The following is a 22,059-nucleotide window of genomic DNA, read 5'->3' on the forward strand; positions in this document are numbered from 1 at the left end:
AAAAAAAAAAAAAGGCTATCAATGGTTTAAGCCCTTTTGAAGTTGAAGTCTGGGCTTGGGTCATTTTAGTCTTTTAGGCCCAATAAATAAATAGGCATGATGGAAATTACCTTGATGCACCATTGCTCTTGATCACATATTTTGACATATATCAATTTTATCAACATATACATGTCCATACAAGCAAATCAATATTAAGACAATCTTATATTTTCGTTTTATCTTCTCTCTTTTTATTTGATTTTTTTGCTTGTCATTTGTTCACTTATCCATTATTGATTTAATTCCAACCATATGAATTAACTATCAATCTCTTCTCATTTATGCAAGCAATCCATCATTGTAACTAAACTAAACTAAACTATATTCATTTCTCTTTGTCTCATTTTGCCTTATTAATGGCTTGTCTTTTATCAATTTGAAATATGGTGTAAGTTTGATATGATCATTTAGCATGAAACCTATCTAAAGTTCATCAAACTCGTTAGTTGTTTAAATTGTTTTGTTATTCGACCGCCAAATCACACTTGATGCACTTTCACAAACATGTGCTAATAGGAGAATCGGGGATCGGAGCCATTTGCATCTGTACTGTAGGCGGTCATGGTAAGGTGTGCCTTGTGCGGTGGTTGTTTTCTTTCACGGAGCATTGGGCCATATGGCAAAAGCAAAACCAACCCATCCGGAGTCTGCTGGAACAAGGCTTTAGGGTCTTGAGGAACAATATGACCTTGCAGCAAAGAGGCCCGGTCTAGGTAGTAACCGTAGTAGTAATTCACGCCCGGCATGTTTGTTTGTTGGAGAACAATCGCCTTGGTTAAACTCCTGTATTATGAATGAAATGTACAAACGTATAACAGGCATAACGCCTAACCAGCTTTTGGCTTTTAGTACGAACATAGCTTCTGTCTTTCAGAAATCACCTTCATTGCTAGTTTTGTTTCAGGCTCAGCTTCGCCTACATAAGACAGCCGGAAGCTAAAACAAACAAGGCTGACAAATAAGGCCTAATCAGCCAGTTAGGCTCTACGAGACACTGAGTGAGGCTCAACAAGACACTGAGAATTTGCACAAGGAGACGCTGCCTGAGAAAGGCCAATCATGACTCTAGTAAGTTGTGTAATGATCATGTGATTTATGATACAAATACAATCGTGACGACGCTGACAGCCATGGTAATTAATCATGGAGACTGTGAGCCCACCAAAAAAACTCGACCAATTCCGTGTACATGTATGAAGGCGGCCATCCACTGCCTTGACAGTAGTATTATTAAAATCTTCCTTTTTTCTCTCACAAGAACTACTTACACAGTCATTCTGCTCATTCCGATGCAGTTGCATTTGTATCACAAAGACGATCAAAAGCGTGCTCCCTGCCGTGCTTGCCTCCAAGCTTACCCTGACCGTTTCAAGTATGCCATCACGCCGAGCCCAGCAACCAGAGCCGCCCCAGCCGCGACAGCACTGTACGCAGAAGCCCATGCGTCCTTGCCAGCGTACTCGAAGTCTGAAGAACCACCCCCTCTCTTCCGGCGGCCAACACCGGCGTAATCCAAGTGCAACCTTAGGCTCTGCAAAGAGGAGCGTCGATAAGCATCTTTGGCAGGAAACAAAGGTGCACCTTTGCTTGGGAAACGACATTACCTTCCAACCGATCTGTCTTGCATGGTCTACAGCGGCTATAAGGTCACTGTCTGACGAAAGTATGACCTTATCATGGTCCTCATCTTCGTACTGTAAAGTGGCACAGGGAAAGAACAAAGAACAAACTTAGGAATTTGAAATAGCGATGTGAATATTGTTACATATATTGAGAAAGGCATTAGGTTCAGCCAGTACCAAAATTTGTGGCAGGTGTTTTCTGTCAATGTCATCGCCGACCCTCTGAAGAATGCTAGTTATCAGTTCTGTCAAGCTGCTCGTTTCTGACATTCAGAACACAAAGTTCAGAGAGCAATTTAAATCGCTGAGCCAACAAAATGACTGAAACTCCAGTCCACATGGATTGAGGTGAGGATGCATACCACAGTTAAATCTGTGCATCCTCCCTTGCTTGTCCTGAATCTTGAACCCAAAAGTGTTTGGTAAACCAGAAGCTGGAAAGAAGGCTGATCTTCCTATATCTGTTGCCTCAGATGCCACTTTTGTCGATCCTTCACTGGGAAAATGCCAGGTAAACCAGTCACACAAAAGACACAAGATGCCATCAGAATGATACTCCCTCTGTTCCAAGTTATAAATCACTTTGGCTTTGTCCTAAATAAATTTCTTTAACTTTGACCAAGTTTTTTGAAAAAAAAAAAATAACATCTACAAATTCAAAAAGATACTCTATCAAAATACATTTAATGGAGAACTTAATGAAATTAATTTGATGTTTGATACATTTTTCAACAACTTGGTCAAAGTTGAAGAAGTTTGAATTAGGAGAAAACCAAAGCAAACTATAATTTGGAATGGAGGGAGTAGGATGCAAGAGCAAACTAACCTTCTGGAGTCATCGTCATCATCAAGAGGTCCAATGGACATTGCTGAATCCCAGAACCTCTGCATCATGGCAGATGTTGCCTCGGATCCAGCTGCCCCGCTGTTTCCAACCTAAACACAAAAAGGTAATCAGGCATGCTCAGTTGAGAAAACAAGTACACTAGCATAATGAACCATGTACGTACATCTTACTAAAAGTTATTATAGCACAAATTGCAGTACGAATGACAGTGACAGCTTATACAAATTACAGTTCAAATGACAACTGAGTCTGAGTTCAAGAAACTTTATTTTGCACACTGAAAAACTGAGTATTGTGGGCACCAACATATAGCCAAAAATGGTTTCTAACCTCAGACCCCAAAATTATGTGCATAGGGGTAAGCAGTAAGATGGAAGCACAAATATCTGCATTAGATTCAAGTAGAAGGAAGTTGGCACTCACCGTAGCAATTGCAGCATGAGTTATGTGAAGAACATCAACAACAGTCACAACATTTCCATCTGGATAAATACAACATGTCATACCCGTTTTAACAGTCTTACAAAAGACATCGCCTGAATTTAGTTAGATCATGGTTCATAGACATACCCCTGTCCAGAACAGGCAAATGTAAAAATTTTCCATCATGCATTGTGTGAAGAGCATCAAGGATTGGCATGTCCACTGTGGCACATTCAGGACTCTGAGTCATGACCTGTTGAAAGGAGTTTCAAACATGATGGCAGTTAGTTGATGAGAAGGTCGAGAATAATGACATGTGACTGCATAATGATGCAAAGATAATTATAATGTGACTTGCCTTCTCGACTGTAGTGGACTCAGGAGGAAGATTTTGGGCGATAACACGCATCAATATATCTCTAGATCTGTCATAGAAATCAAAGCAAGGCTTTTAGTTAAAGGCTTAGAAATAGCCGTTACTGTGATTAGAAAAAGAAAATGTACTCACGTTAGAATTCCCCCAGGTTTGTTTTCAATTGCTACAACTGCTGAACTCACTTTTAATTCCAGCATCTTCTTTGATGCTGTCAAAACTGTGTCTGATGGTGCAACAGTGACCACTCTAAAGAATTAAGTCAGCGCGTAAGTTTTTCTGAACTGGCACTTACTATATGAATGCTCAAGCAGGCACTTAATTTGAAAAAGAAAGGATATTACCTACTTTGGATTCTCAGAGATAATGGTAGACAGTGATGGCTTAAACATCCGTTCTCGAAGAGTCTCAATAAAATTGTTAGGACCTGCAAAATAGGAGGAGAAATGATTAAAGGGGGCACACTAGAAAATCCATGAAGGCAAACTTTTCAGTACATAAAGTTTATAATACGTTCGAAACATAAAGACCAAGGGTAGAGACGTAGAGTGAAGTTCAATGCATAATTTCATTTTCAAAAGTAGAATGAAGATGAGAAGGGGTAGGGAATATCTCAAGTACAGACCAGATACAGCTGCTCCCCAATGCTTTTCAACGCCCTCAACAGCAGCGGCAATTGCTTTTCCTTTCTCCGCCGCCCTTTCCATCCGTGCAATAGCATCATATAGGCACTTGGCTATGTCCAGAATTGCAATGACTTCACCATGCTCCACAACAGGCAGATGTCTGAACTTACCTGGAAACAAGGGATACCTTTCATCAGGCAACATTAAAAGATGACTATAGGTAAGGCGCGCAGAAATCGTCACATCATCCACAGACCTTGCACCATCTTTTGCAACGCTTCGACTGCAAGCGTGTCCGCAAGAACAAATACAGGGTTTCTGGTCATGACCTTGGAAACCGGTGTCTCTTCCATCTTCAACTCACGGGCAATCACCCTTGTGGTTATGTCCTGACCAGCGTCGCCAAAATACAGCATACAGTGAGAAATCGGGAACGTCTAAAAGGCAGCAGAGACACGAAAAAAAGGCGAAGGGCAACATCCCCTCACCTTGTCAGTAAGGATCCCACAGAGCAAAGCATTGGAGTCGGTCAGCAACACGGCGTCGACCCTGCGTGACGCCATCCTCCGACAAGCCTCGTGCACGGTCGTGTGATCCGGTATCGTCAGCGCCTTGGACAGCCTCAGCCTTTTCACGGTCCTCTCGCCGGTCAGTGACCTGAAATGGATCCAACGAGGTAGTGCTTTTCAGCTGTGATGTCTGTAATGCGCGGAGCGGATTTTGGTATTGTCCATTTGGGAGAGCAGGCATAGTTGACCAATCACGGTTTGACACGTGTTGTAGCCAAGCTTGGTTGTGTTAGTGAAACGTGTGTAGTTTACGTTACCCACAAAAATTCCACAGCCAGAGTCATGCGTATGTAGTACAACATGGTTGTACGAGCTGAATGGGATTCAGCACTTTCTGTTGTAGGAACTGAAAAAGGAATCGTACTTGGTATTGTTAGACTAAAAGTGCGTAACATCCATCGATTCCATAAAGCAGGGTCAAATCTAGGCTAACGAAGCTCCCAGCTGCAAACAGAGCGAGGCACGCGGAAGCTAATCAAGGTAAGTCTAGAACCGAAGACACCACACCAGAGAGGCGTTACCGCGCTAGGTACGGAGCACGGTCTACGGATAGCAAAAGCAGAGCAGCAGCGGAAAAATGAGCAAGGCGGGTGCGGCGGGGCGGATCACGTACGTGGAGTGGCCGCGGGAGAGGGAGACGGAGGAGCGCCTGGAGGGCGGCGGGGCGTCATGGCCGTGCCCGTTTTCGGCGGGCGGGACCCTCCTCCTGGATCCGGAGGACGAGGAGACGCTCCTCCGGCCGGCGCCCGCGCCGCCGTCCATCTCCCGGCTCGCGCCGCTCGCCGGGGGGAAGCGAGGGCCTCCGATCGGCGACGGCGGCGAGCGGGAGGGCTCTATTTCTCTCGCTCCCGCGAATCGGGAGCGCTCCCGATAGGTGGGGGAAGGGGGGACAGGCGGAGACCGGAGACGGGAGCGAAGGTCGCGGCGTGCGCTGAGTATTCTGGGCCAATGGGAATTTTCTCCAAAATTTTCCTTTTTCCCGAGATGGTGGTGGTGGTGGGGGTGGAAAAGCTCGATAAGATCAATTTGGTTCGGGTTCCCGTCCCGTGTCGATGCGCACAACAAAAGGGTCGGATGCCCGTGCGGCCAGCGGCCACCGGCCGTGCGCGCCCTGCTTGCTTGCTGCACGCACACGGCGTGCTGCGTGTGCTATTGGCCCGCGTGGGGTTCGCGCATTCGTGTGGATGAGAGGGCGGCTGACGGGTGGGACCGGATATTGCCGTGAGGTCCGGTAACGCCGGGCAGTGAGGCCAACTTTATGCGATGCGGATGCGGGAGGGTACCGTTTCGTTTCGTTCGTTGATTCGTTGCTTGAGCCGGAATCTCATTCACCCACCCTCCGTACGGCCGTTGCTCGTCTGGTTTAGGGATACAATCGCAAACGTCCGGTTACGATTTTTTTTATTCTACCAAAAATGCACATGCGTTGCAACGACAGAAAAAAAAAACTATCAAACATTAATAGAAAATGAGGACATGAATGTGGCATATATATATATTTATTATTATTTATGTAAAATTTGATAGCTATAATTTATAATGATTATCGCATTTGTATATACAAGTTATTATTGACAACAATATGACAATGTACTATTAAGTCTGTATTAAATTAAATACTACCTTAATAGATTTTTCCCTTCATTATAAGACATAGAAATATTTATTTGTATTATCATAACTTTAATTTTCATACTATCTAGATATCGAGCATGAACCATGCCGTCGTTCACCGTATAGTTCAGTGACCAGCAACTTCTCCTCCTCCTTGAAGAGGTAGGTGCTTGGGTGGATGACTCCCCCCTCCAAGCCGTCACATGTGCTCCAAGAAGTCCTCCCGTCCAACGCCGTTCATCTCCTTGAATCATTTCACCACAAGGGACGGCCTGTCTAGCAGGGTCACCTTGTATGACGCGCCCTGCCCAGCACCACGGCGGTTACACTGAGTAGGTCCTCTAGCTTGAACCGTGCCTACTCCTCTTGGACGAACGCCAGCTTCCCGTGGTTGTCGCGTCACTCGTCGCACTTCTCGGGCTCTGTTCGGCTACTCGTAAAGCCGCTTGTGCTGATTTGTAAGGTTGATTTGTTGGGAGAGAAAAATATTATACCATGGCTTATAAGCCGACTTATAATGGCAGCCGAACACTCCCTCGGTCGCGCCGCATGGTCCACCCCTGGCCCGCTCGTCTGCACACCACTTGGCTCACACATCGCCTCGCCCCACGAGCTGCCGCTATTGGACCCACCCCGAGCTGCCGGACCTGCCACAAGCCTGACTCGAATTTCTGAATTTCAGATACGGTGGAGCGAGGGGAAGGAGATAAAGATAAGGGGCAACTTCGTCTTTTCCCTCCTTTTCCCTAGGTTTTGCTTTTTTAAATCGTTTATTCCACCCTTAACTAATGGGCATCCAAATCAGGGGAAACGAAGGTTTGGTTTCAAATCGCGACGGCAAAATAACAAAATTTAAAAAAGAGCATAAAAATCATAATTAGATTGCTAGACATGAATAAGAATACTGGTCTCCCTAATAAGTTTTATTCATAGTGGAAACAACCTCAATTATTTAGTGGTGCCAATGACTATTTTTGTAGTTTTGAGAAGGATCAATAATTCAAAAACCCATAATACCATATTTATTATTTCATTTTTATATTTACAAGAAAAATGGAAGATATCCCGTTTCCATTTTTATATATAAAAGATAAATCCCATAATACCATATTTATTATTTAACTTTATATTTACAAGAAAAAGGAAAATAATCCATTTCCATTTTTCTATACTATAAAAGAAAGAAAAGACCGACGCTATTATGTTTACAGGAAAAAAATGAAAGATAAAGAAAAAGGAACTCACGGAAGGTGAAAGTCCCCCTGTCCCACGGAAACAAAAAGCAAAAGTCCTACGGGAAACAAAATAGACACGGGCAGAAAAAGAAAAGAAAAGAAAAAAAGACTTTGGAACCCGACGCAAAAACAAAAAAAAAACGGAAAAATTACCGACTCGGATAAGCTGGTGGCCAAGCACTTGGTAACTGGGGCTGGACAAAAAAAAAGGACTTGCTAAAATTTAGGTGCCTGAAATTTTAGCTTTTTTTAGGCGACGGTTATTACATATGTTTTATGCTAAAATTATAGTTTTTGTTCTTTGCAATTTATGTAGACATAATCTGCATTTTTTTTCGAGAATAAAAAACTCATTAGACAAAACCACAAATCTAACAAAATCTGATCTTTGTTGACACAAAGACAATTAACATTTTATAATGATTTCTATTGTAAGTCAAGAAAAACAAATTAATATTTTATAACACAAAACAATTAACAAATCGTCACAAACTTTACAACAAATAATTCATACCGGCCGGCCGCCTAGTATGATGATAACAATGCAGGTTTTCATGTTCAAGTAAATGAGGAAATTTTGGCTGATGAAGGAAATTTGGAGAATGAGCATCCAGATGATGAAGATTGTTTAAATGTCGATGCAAGTGTAGTAGGTGAGCTTCGTAGACAAAGGGAGCAGGATGTGCAAGAAAATGAGCTAAGCGATGATGAAGATGAAACTAGGTGGCAATATGTTAGTGATAATGAAGGTCCAACAATCCCTGATGATGAGTGAGTCATCTCGGTCATCCTGGTATGGGAAGCCTGCTGTTTTTTTCTTTAATTTGGATTTGCATTAAACTTTATAAGAATTCTGAGATTTTGTTCAAAATATCTTAATGTATGCAGGTGATGGTTGATCTGCTTGGATGAGCTCTCTGTTTTATCATTAGGACTAGTTTTCAGTGGTTTCCTGAACAGTATCAGTATGTACTGCAATATTGTTATGATGATTTATGGCTCCTGGTTGTGGAGTCGTTAGATTTGTGCCTCCTGGTTTTGGAGTTGTGTTATTTGTATATGTGTCCTGCACTGTGCACAATTACCACACCTCAGTTCTTGAAGTTGTATTTGTGCTGACAGTAAAATTTTGGACAGGAGGAAAGGTCCTGCAATGTGCAAAAATTTGTTTCAGATTTTTTTTTCATTCCAGATACATAGATACATGATCACCATTCCTGTGACATACAAAAGCTATACTCAAATCAGCAATATGGACTAATTGATTTTGGTTTCGAGACCTATAATATTTTTTACTTTATTTATTTATTTGTACGTTCTTATTATTCCGTAATATATTGATTATTTTTTTGAAGATCCTAAAATTACTCTGGTTCATTTTAAACGAGTTAGGTTGGGTTCTACCCAAAGTCATTAAAAACGAACCATGTACAGGTCGGTGAGAGCAGTGAACTAGCCACCACACCAAAGATTTCTAGGAGAACCATGAAAAAGCTTTTTTAGGGTATTGCTCCCCGCCGAAGTTGCTCTATATTGGTGTGTCCGCCACCATCGCCATAGGTGAAATGGTCGTACTAAAATCATTGGTTTCATATTAGCAACACAAGCATACTTAATGAGCCACATCCAACGAATCACGATTATACGGGTAGACAATGAGATTGATCATATTTAACGTTTTCCCCCTTAGCATAACAACAACAGTTCCGAGCTCGCCGGTTCCGCCAAGCCGGTTCCGCAGCAGACCACTGGGAATAGGCTGTGGGCACGAAGCTACACAGGGACAGGGGCCGCAGGACCGCGGGCGCCTCCGCCGGGGACAGCCAGCCACAGGCGTGGAGGTCATCGCAAGGGCCGCCCCGCCACGAGGCGCGGGAGCCGTAGCCACTGGGCGTGGAGACCGTCGGTGGGGCACGGAGGTCGCGCAGGGCCGTGGCGCAAGAGGCTGCGCGGGCTGGTTCCTCGCGGTGGGACGGACGCCAAGCAGTGGGGCAGAATCGGGTGGGCGGGGTCAGCTATTCGTGGTCAAGGCCGGTGGAGGGGCGGTCGGCAATGTGGCCTCGGGCGAGCGGCCAGCGCCAGGGATGGAGATGACGTCGCTGCCGAATGCTGCTGGCGCTAGAGGAAGGAGGGGAGGGAATGAGTGGGTGACGCGTAGGCCCCCACATGTCACTGAGATGCAGGCCAGCGTCCTACATGGCGATCAATGCCAGCGTGGCATGGTCAAACCCTTTTCACATTGGACAAACCAGTCTCTTCCGCGACGGGGTGCTAAAACTGAATGGTTTTGACATTTAGGGTACCAACACTAGACGGTTTTGTAGTTGGGGGTTAAAATCAGACGAACACAATAGTTGAGGGACCAAAAGGGGACTTAATCCTTTCAAATACTATATATATGGAAACTACGGTTTTGAGCAAAAGTTTTTTGTATGCAAACAACAATTTCAATTGTAAAATAAAGTGCTAATATTGTTCTGCACAATAAACTACCTGAAAAAATGGTTTTCTACGAACGAAATAATATTGTAGTGCAAAACAACACCTTAGATGTCTTTTTTTTGGAAGAAGCGCATAGAGGCGCCTGGACCCGAAAAATCTAGGATGCAATGACCTTTCTATCCAAACATGCCTAGGACATTCAACCCTGTATCAAAGGGCAAGGATGTAAAATCCTCAGTCCCGAAACCCTTCCTATCCCCACTTGTGGGTAGGGTTTCCCACTCGCCGCCCTTCTCATCCCCACTCCGCACTCGCACCCCTCCCTCTCCGTCCCGTCCCCCACGCCTCACTCGCCATCCTCTCCATAGCCGACGAGCCCACTGTTCTGAATCTCGAGCTGACGACGTGCCCTGCTCCAACATCTGCAGCGTCCTCCTTCACTCCAGCTTTGAACACGATGCCTCCTGCACGGAAGTTGGCAGCAAGCAGACGGCAACCAACAGGTAAAATCATCAGATTTCTTGGATCTTAGCATAGGGTTCTTGTCGGGGATTAGATAGGCTCTGCACGTAGGTGATGTAGAAGTGTTGTAGTCAAAATCTAAGGGTAGCCCTGTAGGCAAGCTGGGGCGGAGGCAAGCTGGGGCGGCCGCCCCAGCTACTGGCTATCGAGCCATAGGAGAAATCTCTCCTTTTCTCCCTCAAATCCATGACTGGTAGCGAGCCTTGACACATATCTGAAGAAGCAGAGGCAACGACAACTTCATGTCTGCCAAGATCCTAGCTAGTAGCATGGTTTGGAACTTGACTTACATTGTCATTAGGTTGCTGATTATGTGTTTTTAAAGTTAAAAAGCTTGGTTCCTGTTATGTGGCAAGCTATTCTTTTTAGTAGTACCTTAGCAGAATGAATTCATCTATATATTAAGTCCTGGCAAGTGTTTTTCAAGTTTAGAGCCTGGTTCCAGTTCTGCAGCAAATATTTTCTAGTATTGTAGTAATGTAGTTTGATCCTCAAAGAATCAGTTGTTTTTAGACCTTTTATCAGGCTCTGATGTTTTTTTGTTACCCGGCGTGTTCTTTTACCTATGCAGTCCTTCCAGTGTGTAAAGGACTGACGTAGCTTCAAGCTGCATTTTCATTGATAGGCGCCATTTCTAATAGGAAATATATCTTTGATGAGGCTATTGACATTGGTCCGTTTTCCTGCATTCACAGAGTCGCCAGCCACTGAATGTGAAAGAGTAAGGGCTGAAACGATCATGAGGAACAATCGTGTGTTTCAGTCCCTTGTATTAATGCAACAAAGGACATTTTGAACAAGACCACTGCAGCTAAGAAGGCTATGGCTCGTGAAAACTCTGGTTCATTGTATGACCCTAGACTCCTAGAGATAGTGATGGCAGTGAAGAGGGTGTACTTGATAAGGTATTTGTTGAACTCAGGTTCTTTGTATGACTTTGGTTCAGTATGCAAAAAAGATTAATCTTGATTTATGTTTTCTTGTGTTATGCATATGAGGTTATGCAGGTTTCACAGAATGTGCCTTGCGACACCATCATTGCTAATGGAGGAGCAAGAGGTTCAAAGAGAGTGCGAGCACCTGATGAACAAGGCCAAAATCAACCTCCTAGAGTGACTAGGCAGAGGACGAAGGAACCGATTCGAAGCGAGGAAGGCGTCCATGATGCAACTACAACTATACAAGAAGATGCATTAACTATTGCCAATTGTCTTAACCAAACTGACCATGATACATAAATGCGCAAAGAAGGCAAGAAAGCAATACCCCTTTCTACAAGAATATGGTTTACACATTTGCATATTAAAATGATTTGCACTAGCTATTTGACAATGCCACTTATTTCCAGGTCAATCAAATCACACTGTAGATTGATGGAATAAAGGAAAAAGCATGGGCAGAGACTTGGATCGCATAAGCCGAGGCTTAAACACTAGGATTCCGGTGGTCATTGTTGAAGGGAAGAAGCGACCTGAGCCGCCTATGCAAGCTGCAAAGTTGGCATCAGAGGAGGGATTATACTGAGGCAACACATCCCAATCTTTACACACTGGAAGGAGTACAAGGATATCAAGAACAAGGATATTCTTCCAGGCTACATGGGCAAAATTTCTGTAAGTGGATAAAGGCTATATGTTCAGTTTTTATCGGGTGTGCATGATCTATGTTTACTCCTATATATGAGTAATATTTTTCTGCCTCTAGTAGCATATGACAAGGAGCTTAACTGTTAACATTATGCTAGGACTGCCAATATATTTTTCTGCCTCAATCTTTACATGTTCTTTTATTTTGACTAATGTTGTAATGATCCGTTTAACTTACATCAGCTGTAAGCACCACCATAAAGTTTATCTGTAGTATTATCTACTTGAAATGTTTGGCATGTTTATTTATTTTGAGTGCCACTGCCAATATATAGTAAACTGAAATGAAGCGGAAAGCAAGAAAGTATGTTCTCTATTTCTCACCACATTCTGAAAATTTAGAACCTTCTATAAACATTTTGTCCCTGCTACTTTTCTATTGACTGCCAATTTAGAACCCTGCTACTTTTCTATTGACTGCCAATTTAGAACCTTGTGCTCTTGCCTGCTGTTGCATTGTGATTTTCTAAAGTTTCCTGTTAGGTTAATGTTAAAAAAATTTCTATCACATTATATACTTCTAATACCTATTTTCTGATGCACATGCTCTTGACATGCTGTCGACTAGAATCAATTAGCAATTGATACTGACAGCAAGCCAGTCAAAGAGGCATGTGCTGATTTGCTTAGGACTGGAACACGACAAATGAGGTACAATTTGAAGAAGCTTTACTTCAATGGTGTACCAGCAGACAAAGTTAGAACAACATCACCATTGAAGAGTATGACTGATGATCAATGGAGAGAGCTGGTGGAGATGTGGTCAAGCCCAAAGCACAAGGCATGTTGGTCAATTGCTTTCTTAAGCCATTTATTTTTCTTGCATTGGTTTGTTGCATGTTTGAGTTTATTTCTTCGTATTGTACACCAATTTGATTGTGTCTAAGATTATGTAGCTATGTTATATTGGACTGTATATAGTAGGCCATCCTTACAATTATACCTGAAGTTGCTTGGCTTGTTACCCTGATAAGTTGTGTGCTCATTATGTGTAGCAGCAACTTGTACATGCGTCCTACTGTTCCAAGGAACAATGATCAAATGTTGCATGTGTAGCAGCAACTTATTCATGCTAATCTGGCAAGATTGTACTGCATGATGTCACTGCCGTCCAGAAACTCTCTTAATAGCACATGTAAACTTGTAGACACTGCCAAAATAGAAATATTCCCAAATTCCCAACATGTACTGTAATGAGTCATCATCCCAAACTGTAGTGTAATAGTTTGTAGCATAAATGATCTCACTATATTGAATCGGGAAGAGTCATCTGTGTCATGCTCAATTATGGTAAAATATTCAGTTGAAAAATGTTTTCGTGCTTTAAATGGCTTTTAATGTGAACCTTGATTGTACATCTGTTTTACAAAGCCTGCATTCACTTATTTGAGCAACACTACTATCAATTATGACCACCTTTCTATTGGTTTTAAATATATTAGTCGGTAATTAATTCCAGAACTGTCTTACTGATATGTTGATGTTTTTAGGCTAAAATGGAATCCATCGCTGCTGCACCTGTAGAAGACGGCCAAGTTTCAAAGACCCCTGCTGAAGTTGTTGCTCAAGTGTTGCCGAAATCAAAATTTCTTCAAAATATTGGCCTTCAGCTAGCAGCCCCCAAGAGAAGCTCCAAAGCCATTAATGATGCATGGGTTATAGAACTTGAAGCAGAAGTTACAGATGGAAAGCAAGACAAAGAAGAACTAAAGGATGAGATGGAGACTTTGAAGAAGAAGGTGGAGGAATCAGAAAATGAAAGACGCAGGCTGTTAGAAGAGACAGAGCAGTTGAAGAAGGCACAAGATGAGTTGAAGAAGGCACAAGATGAGACAAATGCTTTCTTTCGTCGCATGTTCAGCAAAGAGTAAGGCCATTCCTTTAACTCTGTAAGTTTGCAGATGCATATGGTTGGACGTCTGATTTTGAAACTTGGCTACTCAGACCATATTATTTTATGCTACAAACATTTGATAGTGCTATTATATGAGACTTGGCTGATATAGTTCAGATTATGCTACAAACAAACATTGGTAGTGCTGTTATTTTGAAACATGTCTGATCTGGTTCAGACCATATTAATTTCTGCTACGTATCTTGTTAGTGTTGTCTTTTTACTATGTGGAAATGTGTTATCTGGGATTTGTAAAATTACTGATGGATGTGACCATATTTACTATCCTTTGGAATGAGATCTGGATGATCGATGAATGTGTATGGGTTGTGATGCATCTATGGATTATATATGTAAATGAGATTCTGGATGATTTGATAAATGCGTAAGGGCTTTGATTGATGAATGTACAGATTGTATATGGGCTGTTATGTAATGGATGTCGAAATGGGTTGTTATGTAATAGATGCCGAAATGGGCTATTATGTAATGGAAGTTGAAATGAGCTGATTATGTATGGATGTCGAAAAGGTTGTTTTCTCTACATGTTTAAATGGGCTAGGCCTTTTCTGGTCCACTAAATAAATAGGCCGCAAAAAAATTTGGCCCCAAAATTGATGTTATTTTTACTTATATAATGGGCTTTGTAAATTATAAATTTGGCTCACAATTATATTTGGTCCAATAAAAACCTGCTTAGTACATGGGCCTAGCTAGGCCTTAAGATATTTAGTGACGACTTTTTAATCGGGTCGTCATAAAAAAATATGATGTAAAAAATATGCAGTCGTCATAGAACAAGGTTTACCACGCATGATCTATGACAAATGGTTTATCGTCATGCAGTCGTCATAAATACATCTGCTATGACAAAAATACTAGAAATAATGATGATAACAGGCCGTCATAGATCCTAAGATTTCTTGTAGTGGCAGGCTGTCGCCGCTGCCCCTACCGATGGTGGCTGGGCACACATGCAGGGGCACCTTATGTTGTCCCCTGCCAAGCCTAGGGGCACCCATGAGCGACATCGGTGCTAGTGGTGCTCACGTGCCCCCGTTCGCCACCGGCTATAGGGTCAAGATGGCAGACCAGGGGGGTAAATAGTCATTTTAATAAACAATCACGTTGGCTAACTGATACAAGTGAGGAATTAAATTATCGGTCTAGCCAATACTACACCACTCTCTCTAAGTTATCAAGCACCTTAAAAAGATCCTAAACAAGCAACTAAGGTGCCGGGTTAGCTAGAGCTCACCTAACCAATTCTAAGAGCAAGGTCACATAAACCTATGCCACTAGTACTTCAAGCATGGAGGAGCTTCTACACAACTAGTAACCAAAAGCATAAAGCTCCTAAGCTCACTAGCAACGCTTAATAACAAGGCAACTAATGTCAAATTAGAGAGCGCAAATTATTTAGCTACACAAACTAAGCAATGTGACTATCAAGGTTACTAAAATCAAATTAGCCACGCATGGGAGCTACTTTTATGCTATATAAGCAAGAAGGTAACTAGCAAGCTACTAAAGCTAAACTAGTTATAAGAGCAACTACACAAGCACATTGTAAATGAAAGTAATACAATCATGTGTTCTGCGGAATGCAAACCACTGTCAGTGCGGGACCCACGGGATACCCCGCAAGGAAGGAAGAAGACCTAGTCTAACTAGGACTCTTCCCCTGTAATCTTAGTAGCAGTGTTACTCCGTAATCCTACTAGAAATTCTCATTGTAAACCGACTAGGACTCTGACCTTCTGACTATATAAAGGAGGGCAAGGCTCCTTAGATAGCGAGTTCAATAGAACAATTGTATGACACAACACTACATAATCAATCCAACGCAAAAGCTAACACCGACTGGACGTAGGGTTATTACTCGATCTGCGATCGAGGGCCTGAACTAGGATAAATCGACTGTCTCTTGCGTTAACCATCGAGTTCTGCATATGCCAAAACCCGAACATACTGCCCTGGATACCCTCGTGGTAGGCTATCGGTGGTCAAACATCGACAGCTGGCGTGCCAGGTAGAGGCTTTCGGCGACTTTGCATCCGAGAGCTTGATGGACCTCGACAACATGATCTTCTCGAAAGGATCGACCTTCATCTTCGGTTCATGGATCTATAAGGCAGGAGATGATGGCAAGCTCCAAGGTCGTCTCCTTGAAGATTCATATCATCATTAGGACCATCCTATTTCGACGATAATGACAGATCAGCTTGCCGAAAGATTCGCACAGCTCAATCCGACTCAGTTCTCACAAATTCACGTGTCCGATTCAAACTCAAGTTTCGCTTTTGAAACAAAGTCTTATCTGAGTTCTTTTAGAAAACCGAGTTCTTTTCTGACAAAGCTTCGGGACATGATGTCAACCTGTCAAGAATACTACTCGGAGTACACCTAGAATACTTCAAAGAAGTCGGGTCTTTTTCTGTTCGGACTTCACAACATGGCAACATCCTATCAGACATGGCATGAAGGATCCACTTATCCCATGCTTAGAATGCCACTGAAGGGAGCCCAAGAAGGTCTCATTTTAACCATAACATCTCAAGATTGCATCATTCACTAGTCAGATACCGTTCCTGAGGATGACGATGTCCAACTAGTCGATGACATGACAACAGCAATTCTACCCTACCAAGAAGGAGATTCCATCTGACTTTGAGACCTCTACTGAAGTCATCAACACCTCTGCTAGTATGGAAATCAACGACGGTGATAGAACAACTCACGCTAGAGAAGTACTCATGATTCACCATCCTCAATCACCATTGATCCCCCCAGAAGCACCCAATGTAAGGTCTTCAGATGAATCTGAGCCTAATATATCACCATTTATCTAGGGATACGATGGTGAGACTGAGAGCCAGAGGTAAGCAAGAGAAAGAAAGAACAAATTGAAACAAGGACGACAACGCCGTGCGAAACAGCGGAAAGACACTTGGATCAAATATGAATCAGACCTAGCCAAGTACAATAGAAGAAAATCAGAACGAGAAATCGAAGAAGGATGAGCAGCGAGTACTCCCTACGATAAGATCTGGGAAGCACTAGAAGAACTCAGGGCAACCTCACATCCCAATGAGAAATAAGAACAGCTTCGAGATTTCCTTCGATCAACAATCTTTAAAACGAACAACGGAAAGGCAACATCTCATGAATAGGAAGATCAAAATCAAAGCAAGTCTGCTTTCGAAAGACTAGGATCAAGTGGAAGTCACAACGGAGGAAGCCGAAGAAATCACAGTCAAAATAACTGAGTCGAGCAACCAAGAAAGGACAAAAGCAGAGCACCTACTCAGACAGCCACACAAAACTACTCTTACCAAGATGACAGTTGGCAAGAACAGGGCACAGAATCAGAATATACAGAAGCCAGAACACATGATAGATTTCCCTGTTTTGCAAACAGACTCGCTTCGATTCGACTACCTCACAAGTTCAAACCGTCCAACCACTCCAAATACGACGGCAAGACCGAACCGAAGCAATGGCTTAGGATTTACTCACAATCGATTGAATTAGCCGGAGAAGATGATGACATCAAAACCTTGTTCTTCCCCATGGCCCTAGAAACCATGCTGCTTCAATGGTTTGACAAATTAAATCCCGGATCAATCAGAAATTGGGAAGACTTACAAAGAGCTTTCTGTGAAAATTTTACGGGAATTATTACACATTCAATCACCCACGCAGAATTAAAAGGACTCAAGCAGAAATGAGGTGAAAGTCTCAGAAATTACTATCGATGATTTGGCGAACTACGAGCTCAAGTACATGACCTCACACAACGAGAAGTAATCGAAGCTTTCTCTCATAGAATCGTGGCTAGGTGACAATTCCAAGACTTCTACAAAGAAAACCCAAGAAATAACGAAGAATTCAGAAGAATAGTAGAAAAGATGATTACTGCAGAAGAAAAAATGAAAGAAAGATTCCTGGAAAGGAATAACAGAGACAACCCGGACAGGCAAAATCCTCGAAACAATAGACATCAGGAGAGAAAGCGAGGTCCAGACAACATGGTAGCAATGGCTGACAAATCAAAGAAATTTACCAAGCCCAGAAGATATGACGACATTGAGAACATGCATTACCCTTTGCACCCCAACAGGAGGCACACCATCAAAAATTGCTACACCTTCAACAAAAGGTACACTAGAAAAGATAGCAAGGGAAACAATAAAGAAGACAATCAGAAAAAAGATGGAGACAACCATGATGACAAGGGATTCCAAAAATCCAGAGGGACAGTAGCAGTAATCTTTGCTGGGATCCCAGACTCCAGAAGCAAACATCAAGAAAAGCTAGCGCTATGAACAATTATGGCCGCAGAACCTGCTACACCAAGATATCTCAACTAGTCAGAGTACCCAATCCAATTCTCAAGAGAAGACCAGTGGACCAGCGTAGGAAACACAGTCCATTACCCATTGGTTCTAGATCTAACCATTGCCGGCATGACTGTCACGAAAGTACTAATTGATGGAGGAGCAGGACTCAACATCATCTTTTCAGAAACTCTAAGGAAGATGGGACTACAACTCGCCGGGATGATCACACCAACAAGCACACCTTTTTATGGCATAGTACCCGGCAAGGCAGCAATGCCACTTGGACAAATCACTCTACCGGTTACCTTTGGGACTCCCTCGAACTACCGCACAGAGTTCATCAAATTTGAAGTCGCAGATTTTGATTCCTCATATCATGCAATTCTTGGGTGCCCAACACTAGCAAAATTCATGGCAATACCACATTATCCATACCTGTTGCTTAAGATGCCAGGGCCTAACAGAGTTCTTTCTCTTCAGAGCGATTTAAAGCGCGCATTTGACTGCGACGTATAGGCGATCCAAATTGCAGCAAAGGCACAGGCAAACGATGGAAGAAAAGAAATAGCCACCAGCGCCGTAGAAACAAGCCAAGAAGAACTAGAGATACCGGCTAAGACACCAAGCATCCTAGCACCACCAAAAGAAGCCAACGTGAAGCAAATTGACCTAGGCACCGGTGATCCCACAAAAACAGCAACCATTAGTGCCCACCTATCGGCAAAATAGGAACTCGCGCTCACCAACTTTCTTCGGAACAACAAGGATATCTTCGCTTGGAAGCCGGCTGACATGCCAGGGGTCCCAAGAGAGTTTGTTGAGCATGGAATTGATATCAATAAAGGCTCCAAGCCTGTGAAGCAACGACTACGATGATTCTCTCCCGACAAGAAGGCGGCGATTAAAAAGGAAATTACAAAACTAATGGCAGTTGGATTCATTAGGGAAATTCTACATCCGGATTGGCTAGCAAATTCAGTTCTGGTATAGAAAAAGAACATAGACGAGTGGCGCATGTGTGTTGACTACACAGATCTCAACAAACACTACCCAAAAGATCCGTTCGGGCTACCACGCATTGATCAAATAGTTGATTCAACAACAGGATCTGCCCTATTATCTTTTCTTGATTGCTATTCCAGGTATCACCAGATCGCATTAAAAGAACAGGACCAAAGCAAGACATCTTTCATCACTCCATTCGGCGCCTACTGCTACAGGACCATGTCGTTTGGACTTAAGAATGCTGGAGCCACTTACCAAAGAACCATCCAAACATGCCTTGGTGATTAGATCGGTAAAAACGTAGAAGCATACATGGATGACGTGGTTATAAAAATAAAGAACCTAGATACACTGATTGAAGACTTAAAACAAACCTTCGAGAACTTGAAGAGGTGGAGGTGGAAATTGAACCCAAACAAGTGCGTATTCAGAGTTCCCTCAGGACAACTACTCGGATTCTTGGTCAGTCATCGTGGAATCGAAGCAAGCACCAAGCAAATTCAAGCAATAACAGAGATGGGCCCTCCTCAAAACATCAAAGAAGTACAAAAACTAATAGGCTGCATGGCGGCACTCAACCGTTTCATATCAAGACTCGGTGAAAAAGGGTTGCCTTTCTTTAAACTACTAAAGAAGACAGACAAGTTCAAGTGGACGGAAGAAGCCAATGAAGCTTTCAAGAAACTTAAGGCATACCTCACCTCCTCACTAGTCCTCACACCTCCAAAGAAAGATGAAGACATGATGCTATACATTGCAGCAACTACTACTGTAATCAGCACGGCAGTAGTAGTGGAAAGAGAAGAAGAAGGGCGCGTGTATAAAGTACAATACCCAGTATACTACATCAACGAAGTTCTATCAGAATAAAAAATATGGTATCCGTAGGTGCAAAAACTACTCTATGCCCTACTGATCACTTCATGCAAGCTTCGTCACTATTTTGAAAGCCATAAGATTACCGTGGTAACAGATTTCCCACAAGGAGATATCTTACACAACAAAGACGCAACAAGACGCATATCCAAGTGGGCGGTTGAACTCGACGCTCTCAACATCGATTTCACCCCACGGAAAGCAATTAAATCTCAAGCCCTTGCTGATTTTGTTGTCGAATGGGTAGAAATTCAACAGCCCATATCAAGCGCCATCCTTGATCATTGGAAGATATACTTTGATGGATCACTTAAGCTAGGCGGAGCTAAGGCAGGCGTCCTCCTAATTTCTCTAGACGGAAGACAACTAAAGTATGTCCTCCAGATATTATGGCAAGCCACAAACAATGAAGCAGAATATGAAGCTCTCATACATGGGCTAAGAGTGGCTATTACCCTCGGAATCAAGCGACTACTCGTATACGGCGATTCAGTAGTAGTCATCAACCAAGTCAACAAAGATTGGGATTGCACCAAAGAAAACATGGGTGCTTACTGTGCTGAAATCCGAAAACTCAAAAAACACTTCCAAGGACTAGAAATTCTACATGTCCTGCGGGATTCCAACATTGCAACAGATGTTCTTGCCAAGCTTGGATCCGATAGGGCAGAGGTACCACCCGACGTATTCATAGAGGAGTTATCAGCTCCTTCTATCAAATAACCCGGTGAGACAACCACAGAACTCACAGCCAAAGGCAACCAGATTCTGGTGATCAACACTTCATGGACATAGGTTTTTATTGATTACATCAAAGAGAATAAGTTGCCGGCGAAAAAATAGCAAGCCACACAAGTCGTCTGTAGAAGCAAGAATTATGTCCTAGTAGAAGACAAGCTATACAGAAGAGCCGCATCATTAGGAGTACTCCTAAAATGTGTCTTATTTGAAGAAGGCAAACAAATCCTAGACGAAATACACTCAGTCTGCTGTGGAAATCATGCCGCTTCAAGAACACTAGTCGGCAAAGCATTCCGCACTAGTTTCTACTAGCCAACCGCTTTAAAAGACGCAGAAGAGCTCGTTAGAAGATGCAAAAGTTGTCAGATGTTCGCAAGACAAGCTCATGTGCCAGCCCACAACCTCATCTGCATTCCACCCGCTTGGCCTTTCTCTTGCTGGGGGCTGGATCAAGTGGGACCTCTCAAGAAAGCAAAGGGCAGGTTTTGAGTACATCTTTGTAGCAATCGACAAGTTCACCAAGTGGATCGAATACAAACCACTCGCAAAATACAGCGTAGCCAAAGTGGTCGAGTTCATCCAAGATATTATGCACCGCTTTGGCATGCCTAATCGAATCATCACAGATTTGGGTTCTCCCTTCACAGCTACAGAATTCAAAAGTTGGGCACAGGATTGTGACTTTAGTATAGATTACGCATTAGTCGCATATCCAGAAGCCAACGGACAGGTAGAAAGGGCTAATGGACTCATACTAGCTGGATTAAAACCAAGATTGTATGAAGAACTAGTAGACTATGGGTCAAAATGGATCGAAGAATTACCCAAAGTTGTATGGGGGCTACGGACTCAAATAAGCAGAGCCACCAGATACTCACATTTCTTCCTGGTATACGGATCAGAAGCCGTACTACCTGTAGACCTAATCTAGACATCACTAAGGATAGAACAATACAATGAAGGAGAAGCAGAACACACCCGAAGATTAGAACTCGACAGCATAGAAGAAGTCAGAGTAAACGCTACCCTGCAATCAGCAAAATACCTACAAGGACTAAGGCGCCACTACAACAAGAATACACAGTCTCGATCATTACAAGTCGGAGACCTAGCACTAAGAAGAATACAAAAAACCGACGGACGACACAAACTACTCAGTCCATGGGAAGGTCCTTTTATCGTCGCAAAAGTCATCGGACCAAGCACATATAAGCTCATAACTGGAGATGGAAAAGAAGT

General features: G+C 42.9%; 1 protein-coding gene and 1 pseudogene across 1 annotated transcript; one reads left to right on the forward strand and one right to left on the reverse strand.

Annotated features, from left to right (window-relative positions):
- Positions 1–1,102: 1,102 nt before the first annotated feature.
- On the reverse strand, positions 1,103–5,528 carry LOC136459724 (CBS domain-containing protein CBSCBSPB1-like). Its single transcript, XM_066459563.1, has 14 exons — positions 5,116–5,528; positions 4,422–4,590; positions 4,190–4,322; positions 3,933–4,103; positions 3,656–3,734; positions 3,443–3,556; positions 3,293–3,359; positions 3,082–3,187; positions 2,935–2,993; positions 2,491–2,600; positions 2,027–2,160; positions 1,842–1,927; positions 1,647–1,736; positions 1,103–1,573 (listed from the first exon to the last, which is right to left on the reverse strand). The coding sequence occupies exons 1-14, from the start codon at positions 5,262–5,264 to the stop codon at positions 1,397–1,399; spliced, it is 1,644 nt and encodes a 547-aa protein (XP_066315660.1). The 5' UTR covers positions 5,265–5,528; the 3' UTR covers positions 1,103–1,396.
- A 4,722-nt stretch (positions 5,529–10,250) lies between these two features.
- LOC136461287 (uncharacterized) lies at positions 10,251–13,901 on the forward strand (annotated as a pseudogene).
- The last annotated feature ends 8,158 nt before the right edge of the window (positions 13,902–22,059 follow it).

The sequence above is a fragment of the Miscanthus floridulus genome, chromosome 6, assembly GCF_019320115.1.
Source record: "Miscanthus floridulus cultivar M001 chromosome 6, ASM1932011v1, whole genome shotgun sequence".
Classification (NCBI taxonomy): Eukaryota; Viridiplantae; Streptophyta; class Magnoliopsida; order Poales; family Poaceae; genus Miscanthus; species Miscanthus floridulus.